At 42.0% G+C, this 16,296-nt stretch overlaps 1 protein-coding gene and 3 non-coding genes across 4 annotated transcripts; all 4 read left to right on the top strand.

Annotated features, from left to right (window-relative positions):
• The first annotated feature begins 2,300 nt into the window (after positions 1-2,300).
• On the top strand, positions 2,301-6,350 carry LOC146503260 (mRNA decay activator protein ZFP36L1). Its single transcript, XM_085183967.1, has 2 exons — positions 2,301-2,810; positions 3,347-6,350. The coding sequence occupies exons 1-2, from the start codon at positions 2,757-2,759 to the stop codon at positions 4,565-4,567; spliced, it is 1,275 nt and encodes a 424-aa protein (XP_085040093.1). The 5' UTR covers positions 2,301-2,756; the 3' UTR covers positions 4,568-6,350.
• An 8,773-nt stretch (positions 6,351-15,123) lies between these two features.
• LOC146503259 (U5 spliceosomal RNA) lies at positions 15,124-15,236 on the top strand. The gene has a single exon (XR_014869003.1). It is a non-coding gene; the product is annotated as a U5 spliceosomal RNA (small nuclear RNA).
• A 355-nt stretch (positions 15,237-15,591) lies between these two features.
• On the top strand, positions 15,592-15,704 carry LOC146503258 (U5 spliceosomal RNA). The gene has a single exon (XR_014869140.1). It is a non-coding gene; the product is annotated as a U5 spliceosomal RNA (small nuclear RNA).
• Positions 15,705-15,898: 194 nt separating this feature from the next.
• Positions 15,899-16,089, top strand: LOC146503257 (U2 spliceosomal RNA). The gene has a single exon (XR_014869011.1). It is a non-coding gene; the product is annotated as a U2 spliceosomal RNA (small nuclear RNA).
• Positions 16,090-16,296: the final 207 nt, after the last annotated feature.

Below are 16,296 nucleotides of genomic sequence, written 5' to 3'. Positions count from 1 at the left end.
CTCTATTTTCACCTGTAAAGCAGGAGTGGGGTAGGCGGAGGTTTACCCTGGTGCAGGTGTGCAGCGGTCAGTGGAAGAATGCGCGAGTTTCTCTGTGAGTTTCCCATTACGTCGTAGCTACTCGGTGCTTGTTTGGAAGTTTAGGGGTTTTTTCGCTGTAAAAAGAAGTTTTCTTCCCACACACAACGGACACTAATGTTTTTGTCACTTTTTATGGAATCAAACTCAAAGTAAGGTCAGTACTTCCACGCTTTAAACGCTGCACGCTCATACTCTCTCTGCACTCGATATATGATCCATTGTTGATCTGCACACAGCTGTTGTCACGAACGTCGCACTCGCTTACGTCACTGTCATGAGACATTCTTGCAAAAAAATCACGGTTTTAGTAACGCAGTAACGCAGCGTTCCTACGGGAAAGTAACGGTAATCTAATTACCGTTTTTGCAATAGTAATCCCTTACTTTACTCATTACATGAAAAAAGTAATCAGATTACAGTAACACGTTACTGCCCATCTCTGGTCCTTATATTCTGAAAATCGAATCAAGGATGTATCCTAGGATTTCAAAGCACTTCTTTACCTGACTCACATGTATGGCCACGCAAATGGATGTTTCTTACTTTAATGCACTTTGGTAATTGTAGTTCTTTTTTCTTAAGCCATATTTATATGTGAGCTTTGGTGTTCCAGTAAAATCAAGTGGGGATACTTTTCACAGTTGTCTTTAAACAGAAGTGGAAAACAGAGAAAATAATCTGGTTCAGATGCATTTGCAGAACTGGAAATACTCTTTGTGATTGAGGCGACAGAGCTGCCTGGAAAGAGTCTACGGGAAGCAACACGTGTGATGATTACTAGTTAGCGATTACTGCATATAGGAAAAAGGTTCCAAACAGGCTAATGTGAGCTCCAGAGGACATTTGCATTTTCATGCAGCAAATAGCACAATCGTCAAACTCACCATTCAGGACTTTCACTCAGTCTTTATGGCCTGAACACTGACCTGCCTTTTCATCTGTGCCTCAGTCATCGACGGCCCTTTTCAAGCTGTAAACATGAACAGGCCTGTAGATGAATAATAATAGAACACTATCAATACTTCCCCCAAAACAATTGTTTAAAAATCTGCACCATTATCACCCATTTGAAATTCTGTCACACCTTTCCTGCGTGGCTTTTAAACCCTTTGCACTCTCACACAGGCCGACAACGACACCAACGCTGCCTGAAATGTGCCTGCAGTGTCCACAGTGCTACAGTGCAGCAGCGCAGCAACAGTATCTGCGAAGATGAAAACTCACCACTGACCCAGATGTAAGGACGACTTCTTATCTCTCATAAATGTGAGGCCACAGACGTGACAGTAACTGACAGAGAGCATTTTGGCAGTTGAAACTGATGAAAAGCTCAGTGATGGTGGCAACATTTGGTCCAATCAGTTTCTTTTGTTTTATTTTATTTTTATTTTTATTTTTTTCTGGAAAAAGCTGAAATGACTGAGCAGTAACACCTCTGGGATATCTTTGAACAACTTAAACGACTCACAAAACTGGGTGTGGTTCACAAGGGCTGTTTTGTTTTTCTGACACCTTCAAACTCAGTTTACACCGGTGGGTATTTTGGATTCAACATAAATGAAATTTAGACTCAGAGACAGACGAAAAGGACATATGGGAGACATCCAGACCCCATGCACAAAGAAGCTAATGTGAGATCGCTCAACTCAGTTTTACTGAATGTTCTTCGTAAGTATAAAGGGAATATAGCATACTTCAAGCATACCAGTCAAGAAAGGTGCTTCATGAGATCAAATCTAAACCAAAAAGGAAAAATTTTAAAAATTAAATAAAAAGTACTAAGAGGTCCTATAGGCTTAAATCAGGCTCATAAACAAATCCCAGGCTATTATTAATGTTTTATTGTGACTGAACATTCATTCATGGACAACCTGCTAATGACATTTTTTAACAATGTTTTTTAATCTATTGTCAACGTAGACCCAGAATCCATATGAATTTTTATTTTAATGCAGTAGCTAAACAATAAATAAAATGATCAAATAAATTGTATTATCATCTCAGAAGAACAGATGTATAAAAACGTCTTGGATAAATAAACAGCATTGCTCATTTTAAGGCTGATTGCCTGTCGGGGGGATACGGACATACTTTTTTCATATTTTCCCCTTATGACAATAAGTTGTTTATCATTAACTCCTCAGCTTTATTGATCCTAAACAAAATAAGAGCATGCCCCCCCCCCCCCTCCAAATAAGAAAAAATCCTCTTTTAAGGATTTGGTAATGAATGGGTAGAAAAGTAGCTTCATTCAGCTCCCTCCTCCTCTCTCTGAGCCCTCCCTGCCCATTACAATTCAGGACCCCCTCCCCCCCAAACACACACACACATTAACGCATATTAACACACACACACCCCTCCCTGCCCGCCCCCTGAAGCACACAGGCAGGAGGTGGGTGGGTTTCCCCAACTATTTAAGGAGATTCCAACAGATGGTTGAGTGACTTTCCTCCTGGGGACACTTTGCTCTTTTCCCAAACTTCTTGTCTCCTTCACACAGACTGGCCTACTTTTGTTTTTCCTTTTCCTTCCCCCAAAACATTTTTTTTAATTTTACTGCTGAGCTTTTTCAGAATTGTTTTTCCTTCTCTTTGGACCCCAAAAACTTCTGTGCTTAATATCCTTGTGAGATCAGACAACAGCTCATTGACTCGGAGAGGACGGTGGAGCTCACCATGCCCTCCGACTTTCTAACACCTTTCCTGGAACTAGATGAGGAGTTCTGCAAGGTGAGAGAGACCGATCGAAAACCTTTATACATGTGTACCAGCATCAGCTTGTGCCTATACGAGCTGAATTAGGAGTAAATTATTAAGCTCATAAACATAAAGGGATGAAAAGCTACAAATTTATTGTCTAATTTAAAGCATGAGTGTGGTTTAAACTTTAATATTTTGTAGAAAATTCAGATTCAGATGGTGTTAAAAGCTGTTCAATCTATAGTTGTGTTGTGTTGTAACTTTACAGTCACGTGTTAACTTTTTCAGATTTTGGGGCTTCATTTAATTTTTTTTTTGCAATTTTTAAATGTTATTTAATGAAAAAGTGACAGGAAAACAGGCTGTTTGCTGTTTCTTTTAAATTATGTGTTATTTTTTAATTATTATTTTTTGTGCAACTTTAGAGATGTTTGAGCAAATCCTCCGGCTTTAGCTGCAAGTCTAAAATCTCCTTTCAGCTCGCCTTGGCCCTGCAAGCGCCGCTCCAGCGCTCCAGGAATGCACAGCACTCATCTATTCTTCTCCTCTCTCCTTTTGTGCAACAGAACTTCCGCAGCCTGCAGCCGACAGATGGCTCGTCTACCAGCTCCCAGCAGCAACGGCAGCAGCACAGTCACAGGGTGCTCGGCTTCCAGCGACGTCACTCTCTCTGCCCTGTGACCCTCCCAAACTCCAAGTTCAACAGCAGCAGTTCTGAGATGACCGAGTCAGCCTGCTGGGGCCTGAATGCGACCTCCACCCAGCAGTGGAGCAGGGAGGGTCAGCTTCCCCGCTCCTCGCTCAGCCACATCCCCTTCAGAGTTGACCGCTCGGTCAGCATGATCGAGGGCAACAGTTTGGCAGGCAGAGAGGACAAAACAGCCAACTTGTCCCCACCGCTGCTACTCCCCCCACCCGGCCTATGCATCAGTAACACCTCCATCTCCTCAGCCGCTTCCTCCTCTTCCTCCAGACCCACACCTCCACCACCACCACCACCACACATCTCCACTCGATACAAGACGGAACTGTGCCGCACGTATGAGGAAAGCGGGGCCTGCAAGTACGGTGCCAAGTGCCAGTTTGCTCACGGCATGGACGAGCTGCGAGGCCTCAACCGCCATCCCAAATATAAGACAGAGCCCTGCCGCACGTTCCACACCATCGGCTTCTGTCCGTACGGCGCCCGCTGCCACTTCATTCACAACGCGGATGAGCTCAACGCCGGCAGTGCTGCGGCGTCTCCACAGAAGCAGAAGCTCAGGCCTCCTCTGCTGCGCCACAGCCTCAGCTTCGCAGGCTTCTCCTCCTCTCCGCAGACCTTCCAGCCAGTAAAGGAGTCACAGCCTTCCTCCTTCCTTTTCACCAGGGCCTCCTCCGTCTCTCCTCCTCCGTCCTCCGTAGGAAGCCCTGAGCTCCTTTCCCCTCTCTTTCCCGAACCCGGCCCACTGAAGCATTACCCCTTCCCCTTCTCTGGCATCGGTGACCTGGCCGGTGACAGCGGTGATTCAGCTCTGCGCTTCTTCGCCGTGACCGATTCCGTCAGCGCCCGGTGTCCCACCTCAACTTTCACGCCCAAAAGCCTCCCTTACCGCCTCCCCCAGCAGCCTCCAGCCTCCCTGAATGCCTGTCCCAGCCTTCAGCGCTGCTCCTCAGCTGACTCCCTCTCTGAAGAAGGCTACACATCCTCCTGCTCCCTCAGCTCTTCCTCCAGTGGCGCAGAGTCACCGAGCTTCGAGGGCCGACGACTGCCCATCTTCAGCCGCCTTTCTGTTTCAGATGAGTAGGGAAGGATTTTACTGTAGGGCTGAATTTAATCAGGGATATATAGTCTAATAGTTTTAACTCTGTGTGGCCAGTATATGATGTTGGTCTTTTCACAAAGAATTAAGACATTGGGTTTTCTGTTCCCTCTTAAATCCAGCAGAGTACCTATCTTTGTGCATATTGCATTTTTCATCCAAGCAGTTGTAGCGCTGCTCAGTGTTCGTCCAGTTTAAGCTGACTTTTCCTTTTTTCCTTTTTTTTTTAAGCTTGTTTTTCATGCCGTTGTTACTGCTGTATACTGTTGTATACCCATTTTTAGGGACTACTCTGAGGGTTCTTCACTCAGCTCAGCATTCATCCTTGTGCTGCTCAGAGGGGAATTCTGTGTGAGAATTCCCTGTACCCTTATTTATGAAGGAATTTAACATTAGTGCTGTTCGCTCTGTGCTGTTGGGTTTATTTGCAGGTCAGTTTCAACAATGCGAGCCTGCAGCACTTCTCCAGTCATATTTTGGGCAGTTTAACTGTATTTCTTCAGCTTCTTGTCCAAGATGGTTGAATAACTGTATGCTGCCTCTGACTGATCGATTGATTGTATGTCAGCTACTTTAAATGCTTTAGCGACAAAATCTAGAACAGGTGTAGGCATCCCACTGACTCTAGTTACCAAAGTTAGAGTTCTCCTAACCTACTAGTACTGCTAGCCCCGGCAGATACACAGTGTTATAATTATTACTATAGCCTAACACTTTTTTTAGCCATATTTATTGCTTTGTGTATGATTTATTGTTCATGTCATGTTTGCTTTGTGATTGTGTTTATGCATTCTTAATAATGCCTGAGAAATTACGCTTTACTTATGCATTCATCTTGGTTTTACACTTTCCAGTAGCTTTAAGAAGGCTTGCGGAGAGGAGAGGGAAGGAGGACGTGAAACATTTTGGCATTCTGTATTTATGTTGCCTTACTGGCTTATAGGCCTGACAGAAATCAAGACTCGCTGAGCTTTCACGCCACAAGCAGTGCAGTGCTTTCTCCAGCGTCCTCTGCCATTTGGTGTGAGCGCACAGCGAGTCTACTCTCCTCTCCGTTAAGCCTCACGTCCTGATCCACGTAACGTTTTCTTCAACTGATAAATCCTGTTAAACATAAAGCGAAAAAATGACTTTGGTGTGAGCCAGCAGTGGCAAATAAAAATGGCGGTACATTATGAGATACACCAAAACCACCAAGAGAACGAAAACATCTTTTGTAATGTGTGAAAAGTGCGGTAATGTCCTACCGTTGTGTCTCGTGGTCAAAATTGTGTGCTATCTTTTTCTCCTGTGATCGAAATACACGAGTGAAAAAGTGACCTTTGTTTTATAGTTGACTTTAATCTATCCGAGTTGGTTTGATGACAATGTGTTCGGTCGACCTCTGTTGCACGCTAGCTTGCCAAGTCTCTGAGCGGCAGGTGAAATCATGCGAGTTCAAATAAAATTTAGGCCAGATTTTAATTTTTCTTTTTGTTCATGAAAAAGGCTCCGACCTGTCCCGACGAGTCCAGAGAGACTTCTTGTTGCTGTAGCTTGTCGCTGGCTTGACAGCGAGCTGTTTTTGTAACTTTTAACTTAAAGTCTTATTTATTTTGATTTTCAAAGCAGAACCTATATTGTGTTGTTGGATAATGCGTGTTTTGATTTACATAATTTAAGTGCATCTATTGTTTACATTCCATGGGTTATGTTGATATGCTAGCTCTTTATCTTAATATATATGTCCACCCTTATTTCAAAATAAAAGTCCTTGAAAAAATAAGAATTCTATCTTGAATTTCATTACACTTGTTTCCTTCTGTTACCAAACCTTCTTAAGGTAAGAAACGAAGAATTAGGTCAATTATTTAATATGTAAACTATGATTACAAAAAGCAAAAAACACCTTATTGAAGACGGATTTTCAGCCCATCAACCTTTCTCCCACATAAACACGTAAACTCTTACTTCACTTCACCAACATGTCCAGTAGAATTCTCACATCCATGCATCAATGCTTGCTAATCAATCACAACAACAAATCCCTTTTCCCATCTTTATATTCAAACATAAAAACAGGCGATGCAAATATTAAAGAGCTTTAGCGCTGAATAACACTCAGAAGAAGCAACTGGAAAAAGGCTTACACCTTCAGCGTTTGTTTTTCTGCATACAATTTGAGCAACTGAGGACAAATTCCTCCTGAGTGAATGGCGATGGCAAAAATAAAAGCACATGTTGAGCAGGAAATCAATAACTCAAATGTTCGTTTTTGGGCAAAGCTTTCCCACGAGCATCGCTTTAAGATCCCGCCACTGTTTTTAGAGCTTTTACAATCATCTGTGTTTCATTCACAAACAAAAGGAACAAAGATTAACTCTTTCGCCTACTTGTGTTTAGGGAATCTCCCAGCCCTCCCCTCTGTGTGCGTGTTTATGTGTGGGAGTGTGTTCTGTGGGAAGGGGAGTGAGTTTTGTTGCAACTCGTCTGAACAGACCAATTTAGAGTGAGTGACACTGGGGAGAATGTTTGGGCAACAGATGCTCGAACAAAGACTTCCCAGAACACAATGGGGCACTGAGATACTTGTGACTGATTTCCATCTATTCACACAAAGTGGAGCAGAAGTTGAGGTCCTCCCCTCTCTCTCTTTCTCTCTCCCTCTCTCACTCTGTATATATGTGTGTGTGTATTAAACTATTACTGTAGGGAAAAAATGCCTGAATTCAAAACAATAAAGCAAAATACACAGAAAAAAATCAATACTGATCCATTTTTAATGAGATGATTACATACTTCTTTTTTCCCTGCACAACATTGTGCTGCTCCAGACCTCATATGTTCTTCGTACAAGCTATGGTTAATATTAAAAGCACAAATGGCCACATTTTGATGATATAAAAAATAATAAAATAATATTTTAATAATATTTTATTTTATTTTTAACAATCAAATATTTTAATAATCACTGTAGACAGGGTTGGACTTTTCATGCACAATATGGTGAATTTTGTAAAATGTCTATCTGGTGTTTCGTAACACTAACCAAGTAGTTTCGATAGTAAAAGTTACCAAACAGTGAATGAAACACAAGTGCTGATGACACATGGCACTCGAGTGATCAAAATAGAAATCAGTGACAGAATTGATGGACGTTATCTAAGCTTCCTCTAATTCTAAGAGTTAAATAGTGATCACATTGACACTGTGGACTGCGATGCTAATGAGGTTAGAAATGTGAAACTTTGTGTATGTAACGCACAAATACAGCAGTTTTATTTATCTTTTTTGGGCATTTAAAAAAGCTGTCTCACAGACGTTGTCTGCATGGCTCCAGAGTGGCAGAAGTAGTTTATAGAAGATAAAACTTGCAGCTCCAGTGCTTACTTTACATTTTCCAGCTGAGCCACATGTAAGAGCATAACTGTAACTGTGTGATACTGAGCATTCACAGGGTATTAGCCTGCCAGATCACAGAAATTTAGTGTGATGATAGACTGAGCCCATTTGAGAATAGAGATCATAACTGTCCAGAAAACTGGGCATCGTGTGTCCTGCAACCGACAAATACTTCCAGAAGTGAAAACACTGACGGGCTCAACGGGGCCTGATTTGTGATTGTGTTCATATTTGAAAAGCACGGTGTGTTGGTGATACTTCATTTCCACATATTTATCGTTGTCGTCTTTTAAGTGGAGACACTCAGCTCTGTCCTTTCAGACAGACTCGAGTCATTCTGGTGCATTATTGCAGCTTAAACCACACAACCTGCTGCTACACCTGAATCACCTGCTAGAATTAAACATGCAATCTCGGTCCAAGTTGAAAAAAAATTGGTCCTTCTTTTCATTATTCCCGCTCACATTCTCAGCCTGGTCACATTCACATGTGGGACATTGGCAGGGTAAAAATAATTGTATATTGGATATTTTCTTATGTTTCTGTCCTTTAAAATTATATGAGGGAGTTGGGAATTTCTCTCTCTCTCTCTCTGCATGCGTGTGTGTGTGTGTGTGTGTGTGTGTGTGGGCATTCAGCAGTGGGCTGGCTGAGGATTTCCCTCTGGTAAATGAATAAGAGTAACGTGAGGCAGGAGCAGGCTCCCACAACCCCCAGGGCTACTTACCATTCAATACCCGTGGCTGTGTGTGTGTGTGTGTGTGTGTGTGTGTGTGTGTGTGTGTGTGTGTGTGTGTGTGTCTGCAAGACCTTAAAAAGGCCAAGGGCCATCCCTGTGCAGCCCCTCAATCCCTCCCGCCCCTCTTGGCCACGAAGCCCCTTTGTGTGTCCCTGCTTTCCGTTTTCAGTCTAACATCTGTATGCTAATGCAGCTGAATGGGAATAAACTGGAATCAGCCTGGGAGCGAGGGTGAGGGGTGGCTTCCCTGTGTGTGGACAGATATGGGTGGATAAAGTGATTTGGGAGAATTCAGCAGCAGGGAAGGGTTTGTGCTGAGCTTAGAGAGAAAAAGAAGAATTATTGGTTAACGGGGGAGCTTAGGAGGGAATGGACGGGCTTGGGCTGTTTCAAGGAGGTGTCCTAACAAGCAGATGGCTCTCATCAAATATCCTGAAATGCTCGCAAAAATTAAACAGCAAACTTGGATAACTTAGAAGCATAAATACGTTTCACCTGTGATGCTGAGGCACAACTGTGTATTTTTCAGTTAAGAATGTTATTTGGCTGCTGGAACTGTGATTTCAGAGGAACTGAGGGTGTCATTAAGCAAACAAATGGCTCAAGTCAAAAATCCATGTGGGAGGTAGATTTGCTCAAGTCAGGTTGCTTCAGTTGCTTGAGACCTGACATTTAAACACCAGTTACTAAAGTGCTTTCATAACACTGAGAAATGTATGTTGACGATGGTTCTCTGTATTTACTTAGACTGCACGTGTAGTAGTAGTAGTAACCCTGTAAAGCTGTGACAAATGCAATTCTGCAGGCTTTCCTGACATTTTCACTGTGTTTAGCAGCTAGTGGCACATTGTTATTAAAGATGTTTGTCTGTCCACTATTTATCTTCTAAAATGGGAAAGTTTCCTTGAACTCATAAAAACTGGATTTAATATAACTTCTATATGATAAAAACAAAAGTGATATAGTAAAAAGATACAATTAACACTGTATTTCATGTGGCATAAAACAATTTCCACTCACAAGTTGTAGGCTGTTAGATATTTAGAATAATCAACTATTTCATCCATCTGTGTTATGATCATTTTTCCATCACAAAATGCGGTCAGGGCTGGACTGAACAAAAAAAAAAATCAGCCCTGGCATTTTTTATCCTTGTGACCCATCATTACCTCTCTCTCTCTCTTGATTACCAGTCCAGCCCTGGTAGCAGTGGACTGGAATAAAACAATGTCCATGACATCAAAGCGAGAATGTCGCCCATTATTTGACTCCTCTCCTTCCTACCTCATCCATTTGTATCCAATGGGGGAGTGGCAAATACATGTGGAGAGGAGATGAGGAAAGGAACTGAGGATGTACAATCTGAGAAATAAGAAGACAACACATGGTCTCTCCTCCTGGCTCCAAGCCTACTCACCTGCCTCCCATCATCTCAGCTTATGCAATATACTCTGTCTTTTGAACCAGCTCTCACCAGACTCTTCTTTTCTGTTACAAAAGATTGCAGACTACAAACTTAACACACATCAATTCCAGTTCCAATTTTTCACCCCCAGAGTCCCTATATGCCCCCAGCCTCTTCAGAATCAGAATCAAAATACTTTATTAATCCCTAAAGAAAAGATGACAACCTGCATGCAGCCTGTTTCAGTTGCCCTGCCTTGATTCCATCTGATTCCTCTGTAACAAAAAATCCTTAAGTAGTAGTATTTAAGATGCAAAACGTCTGAGGAACATTTCTAGCTGTGATGGCATCAGCCACACAGGGGTAAATCAGTCCATTTTTTACTTTATTAGTTTGCTTTGCAATTTTCTTCATTAATCATTTGGTTAAACCTAACACTGGTATTATGAGGCGCGCACATAGTAACATTGTGTGGTTTTTCTAAAGTAAATAACAATTAGCTAATGTTGTTCAAGAGACTAAAGTCATCTCACTGTGGTAATGTAAAAATAATATGGCCAATATTATAGTATTGTCAGATTATTATGATATATATATATATATATATATATATATATATATATATATATATATATATATATATATATATATATATATATATATATATATATACACACATACATACACATACATATATACAACCAAGTTAACGCTGAAAGTACAAACATCACTAGTGTCACATAACTTTGCTGTCATGTGGCCAACAGCAATGTTTTAATGTTCTTCGTTATTAAACATTCGCACATGAATAAGTGACGTCATATTCAGTACTTACTTTTGACAGTTCACTCTTGGCCGCTCCCTTCTGCCGTATTTTGCGGCAAAATTATCCACACCCACCACCGCGCTATGAATTGTGGGATATATGGGACCACGAAGCGTGCACCGGACCACGCTTGATATTTGGGGAAATCGACGGCGCATTCGGAGTATGCATTTGAAGTACACTTCGAATTGGGACAGCCGTCGTCGCGTGGCGGTGACGTAACCGCACTTAAAATGCGTACTTCAAGCGTGCAGACCCTGAATTGGGACACAGCGTCTGTGAACAAAATGCTTGCTCAGCAGGACCAACCATGGGCTTACCAGGAGCAGGGGTGTTTTAGGTTTAGTTAGGCTATTTTGTGCTTAGTTAATATTAGTGTGTTTTTGTTTTCCCCCCTATTGTGTGTAAAAGGTTTGGCCAAATCATTATAAAAGCTACCCTCATGTGTCTTTGTAATTAGGACAGTTTGTGAGTTAAGTTGTCTCTCACTTTGTTTTGTTTAAGTTTCTGGAAATTCCTTTTTGTAGAGTTATATTTAGTCGACCTCTTTTATGGGCCTGCTAAGTATGTTTTGAATTTTGTTAATTTTGGACTTTTTGAGGGTTAAAATAAAGAAAAACCCTTTTTGAAAACACTTTTTTGCTGTCACATCACTACTTTTTTGCCTGTGTCCTCTTTGCTTTGGCTGCTTGGTCCCTCACACTAGCTATTAGCTTTTGACTCCCTTTTTTGGTATTTAATAAACACAACAAAAAGTGTTTTTATAGCATTTGTTACTTTTCAGTATATTAAACAAAAGTTTCCCTAAAAGTTCGACCAAAACATGCTGAAGTCCACGGCACTGAAAATAAGAAGGCCAAATAAAAGGTCACTGCTTTAGTATCCACGTTCCTTTATAACCCCAAGCATGTCAAAGTTCACAGTCATTTGTTCTCAGAGCCATCAGACTCTGGAGCTCAAACGGATAAATTGATCCTCTAGTGTTCCTGTTTCTGTTTGTTTGTGTTATACCTCCTCACACATGACCTCCACAGAGAAGAAGCAACGTTTTACTGCTTACTTCGAAATGCTTGAATGCTGGCCCCGGGTTATCCGTTAGACCTGGCACACTCTGGTCAGTGGGCCAACAGCTTTAAGTGGCCCCAAGATTCAGAGTTTTTACTAAGTTGCACATTGGAAACTTTGGAACAGCCTCCTCAAGTACTCAATAGTTTAACCCTTTAAGACCTACCATAGAACCAAGTCCGCCAGAGCTTATATTATATTTTTACATGCTGTGGAGCCATTTTTGGGAGCATTTCAAGTTGCTATACATCAATACAACCATTATAGCCCAGATTTTAATAATATGTCTGCATTAAGTGCATAGTAATTACATAAATTGCAAAAAAGTGCAATAAACTACAAAAAAATTGAAAATCATTTTTGTTTTTTTAACATATATTTCTAGTTAGAGAAATTTAAGAGGCTTATCCCTCAAAACTGTAAATACAAAAAAGTTGCACAAAATAGTTTCCCACCACAGGAAATTTATTTTGAGTGTCTTCATAGTTTTATTTTTGAAATACACCAATTTTTATACACTGCAGGAAAAATGAAAATAAATATTATAATGCAAATTTGCAAAAAAAAGCAGCATATGCATCAAAATAAACTATTTCCAGCAGTGCAATATGAGTCCTAAGCATCCCAGAAACTACACAGAAAGTCATAAAGTCAAACATAACTTTTAAAAACACCAGTATAGGCTCATGAGGCCCTGATGGTAAAAAACTACATTTCAGCAAAATGACGTCACTTCCGGTTTTGGGCAGGTCATGGCGGACATGCGATAGTTGACGTCGCTGACGTCTATTCCAACGTAGGAAGTGTTATGAACAGCTGATCGGATCGGCAAAGCGTGTTTCTGGAATATTATGTTTTTGTTGCTGCAAGTGCTTTTTATGCAGTTTTTGCAAAACTATTTGTGGAAGGAAACTGTGACCGAGGACAAGCTGATGGCATAAGATGTAAGTACAACTCCTCCGGTTTCATATGCAAAAAAAATTATTGCGCTAGCTCACGTGGTTGCAGAGCTACAGGGAATAAAAATAGTTCCGCAAAACAGAGCGTGCCCGCTCCGACCGGTTTTAAAGGGTTAAATGCATCACAAACAACAACTTTAGTAGGTTTCTATTCATTTTAGCTGTATGTGCCTAATAAATGACGACTAAGTGAACATGTTCGAAGCAAGTACTCATTTCTACCCGTAGACATAAACTCAACACTCACAACATTAAGCTAGAAGAGTGTTTTGGCAGCTCCCTCTACAGGTCCTCTTGTATTGTTCAAGATGTTAGGAGGTTAAGAAATGCCTTCAGTTTCTACTACTGCACTTTTCATTGCATTATCTAAATTTTTATTTCGATTTTTTTTTTCTAATCCCTGCTGCCAGTATCTGTAGGCATTACTAACCAGTGCAGATATTTTGGTGAATGCATTTTAATACAAATCATTTTAGCCAACAAATATCAAACCTGTACCTATAGTGTGGTAAACATACTGAGCTTGAAATCAGGAATTAGGATTCATTTACTATTCTTAAACTCAAAGCTACAACAGCATTCACGAGACAAAAAAACGTCCTGAATTACAAATCATTTATCTCAAGGTTTCCATGGTTATCTTTGTTGGTAGCGTTTTAAAATGAAGAAAGGGCAGCTGTCAGCAGATACTTAATCTCCATGTTCAAGTCTGCAAAAGTGAAATGGAGAGACAAGGAGGCAGTGCCATCTAGTGTACGCTTTAGTGAGGTACAAAATTATATGAGGGTGTTGGGGATCCTCTGTGTGTGTGTGTGTGTGTGTGTGTGTGTGTGTGTGTGTGTGTGTGTGTGTGTGTGTGTGTGTGTGTGTGTGTGTATTGAGCCAAGATTGCAAAACTGCCTAACTGCCTTAGTCTTCCTCCCATTAGGGCCTACATGGATGACATGACCATCATTACAACAACAGAACCATGTACTAGGCCAAGGGCGTAGATTTGGCATGGACAGAGGGGACATGGCCCCACCAATAATTTGATTTCTTCAAGTAAAGAAAAACAAACGCGATAGAAAGAAAAAAACAATCTGTCAACGTCTCATTCAACCAGCGGTGAAGAAAGATTTAAATTACGTTCTCTACCTCATGTGACAAATATGGCCAATGTGATTGGCTGTGCCTTTTAGGGAGCTCTGTTTAGTTTTAGCAGCAGCAAACCTGCGCTGCGAGGAGGAGAGGAGGATGGCAGCAAAGAGGAAGAACCTGGATATAAGAAAGTGTTTTTCAAAGAAACCTGTAAGTCACTTAAAGCCAAGTTCACTCATAAAATGTGCTGGTCATAATAACGTTACAGGCTATGCTAGGCTTTGGCCCACATCAGTCTAAAACTGTATGCAACCATGAATAACGTGTTTTGGAAACGAACTGCACAACAGGCAGCACTATTAGTTCTCTCAGTCTCAGAGCAGCATTTCTAATTTTGATTGAAGCTGTCAGAGAAAACGGCGCCTTGAGCAGCCAGGATAATAATACTAAAATGTTTAATTATTACTACATTACCTTTGACTAAAACTCTTGTTTGCGAGCAGCTTATTGATCTTGATAAAGACGTGCTGCTTACTTGTGTAAAAACAGTGAAATATAAAAAGTGTTTACTAATTTGTACCAACATGAGAGAGAAATGGATCTGAAACCACTGAAACCAGAGTGTTTGCAGACACACAGATAATGAAGACATGCTGCCCGGAAATGCTAGATACAGATAAAAATGGAGTGTGTGTGTGTGTGTGTGTGTGTGTGTGTGTGTGTGTGTGTGTGTGTGTGTGTGTGTGTGTATTGAGCCAAGATTGCAAAACTCCCTAACTGCCTCAGTAATTATGGACCTTATAGTCCTTACAAACACTGTTTCACTAACTTCAGTAAACATTTTACATACATATGTCACTGCTGTATAATTGACAGCAAACACCGTGAACGCAGCGGTGCACGAGCCACTGCAGTGGAGCTCACGTACAGCTTTGTGGGCTCAAAATGTGGGTATAAATATTTTGTACTTGTACATACTTTTTGTATGTGTAAAAAGAATTTGTGTGTGTGTGTAACAAAGATTTGTATGTGGACTTGGGAAAACGTGGGAATCTCTGCTAGTTACAAGTACAAATTTTGACCCTATTTTTCTTCCTTTCATCTGATTGGTCAAAGTCTTTCGCTTTTTACTAAAGACTTCCGTGGAGAGCGAGGCTAAGGAGTTGCACCTATTTTTGGCAGGGTCTGCCGTCTGGCTGGGCCCTCTCCTCGTTGTTCAAAAGAAGAAATAGAAGAAAGCGCGCAGTTCCAGGGAGTTCCGCAGGCCTCTGAGCTACTGCCCCTTTTGCTGACTTTGTGCAAAAGCAAGAAAGCCAAACAAAGTAAGGTCTGCCAAGCCAAACAAAGTAAGGTCTGCCAAACCAAGAGCCAGAAAGCAGCCTGAAGCCGCGAACGTGCTCCTCTCCAGTCACCCCTCTCCTGTCAAAGTCGAACTCTGGAGCAGAGCAGGCGGGGCCTGAGATCTGCCCCTTCAGCCAAGCAAACAGGGCCTACCGTGACGCCGGAAGCCGGAACGAGGAGTCACTGCGGCTTCCAGCGAGGCCAAAGAAACACAAACTCTGGCTTCTCTTCAAAACGTACAAGTCTTTCGCCTTTTACTAAAGACTTCCGTGGAGAGTGAGGCTAAGGAGTTGCACCTATTTTTGGCAGGGTCTGCTGTCTGGCTGGGCCCTCTCCTCGTTGTTCAAAAGAAGAAATAGAAGAAAGCGCGCAGTTCCAGGGAGCTCCGCAGGCCTCTGAGCTACTGTGGGTGGGCGGAGATTTGACGCCGAACCCTCCCTGTGAGCCAAGTGAAAGAGCGCACCGTCACAAGCGAGAAGTGTCCCGAGAAGGTGGCTCAGCCAGGAAGCTGCAGGAGGCCATCGCTTCTCGGCCTTTTGGCTAAGATCAAGTGTAGTATCTGTTCTTATCAGTTTAATATCTGATACGCCCCCGATTCGGGGGCAACGTATTAAACGCATTTTTAGAACAGGGAGCCGAATAAGGGGCTCGCTCCGTTCGCTCCACGCATCGACCCGGTATTGCAGCGCCTCCGGGAACGGTGCCCCCTTTGCTGACTTTGTGCAAAAGCAAGAAAGCCAAACAAAGTAAGGTCTGCCAAGCCAAGAGCCAGAAAGCAGCCTGAAGCCGCGAACGTGCTCCTCTCCAGTCACCCCTCTCCTGTCAAAGTCGAACTCTGGAGCAGAGCAGGCGGGGCCTGAGATCTGCCCCTTCAGCCAAGCAAACAGGGCCTACCGTGTGCCGGAAGACGGGACGAGG

This window comes from Neolamprologus multifasciatus, chromosome 14, assembly GCF_963576455.1.
Source record: "Neolamprologus multifasciatus chromosome 14, fNeoMul1.2, whole genome shotgun sequence".
NCBI lineage: Eukaryota > Metazoa > Chordata > Actinopteri > Cichliformes > Cichlidae > Neolamprologus > Neolamprologus multifasciatus.
Note: the sequence above shows the minus strand (reverse complement) of the source record. Positions and strands in the feature narration are given on the sequence as shown.

Excerpts from the sequence above, each read along its gene's own strand:
- LOC146503260 (XM_085183967.1), top strand. The coding sequence starts at position 2,757 with ATGCCCTCCGACTTTCTAACACCTTTCCTGGAACTAGATGAGGAGTTC. Across the intron at positions 2,811-3,346 it reads TAGATGAGGAGTTCTGCAAG|AACTTCCGCAGCCTGCAGCC; the intron begins GTGAGAGAGACC and ends TTTGTGCAACAG.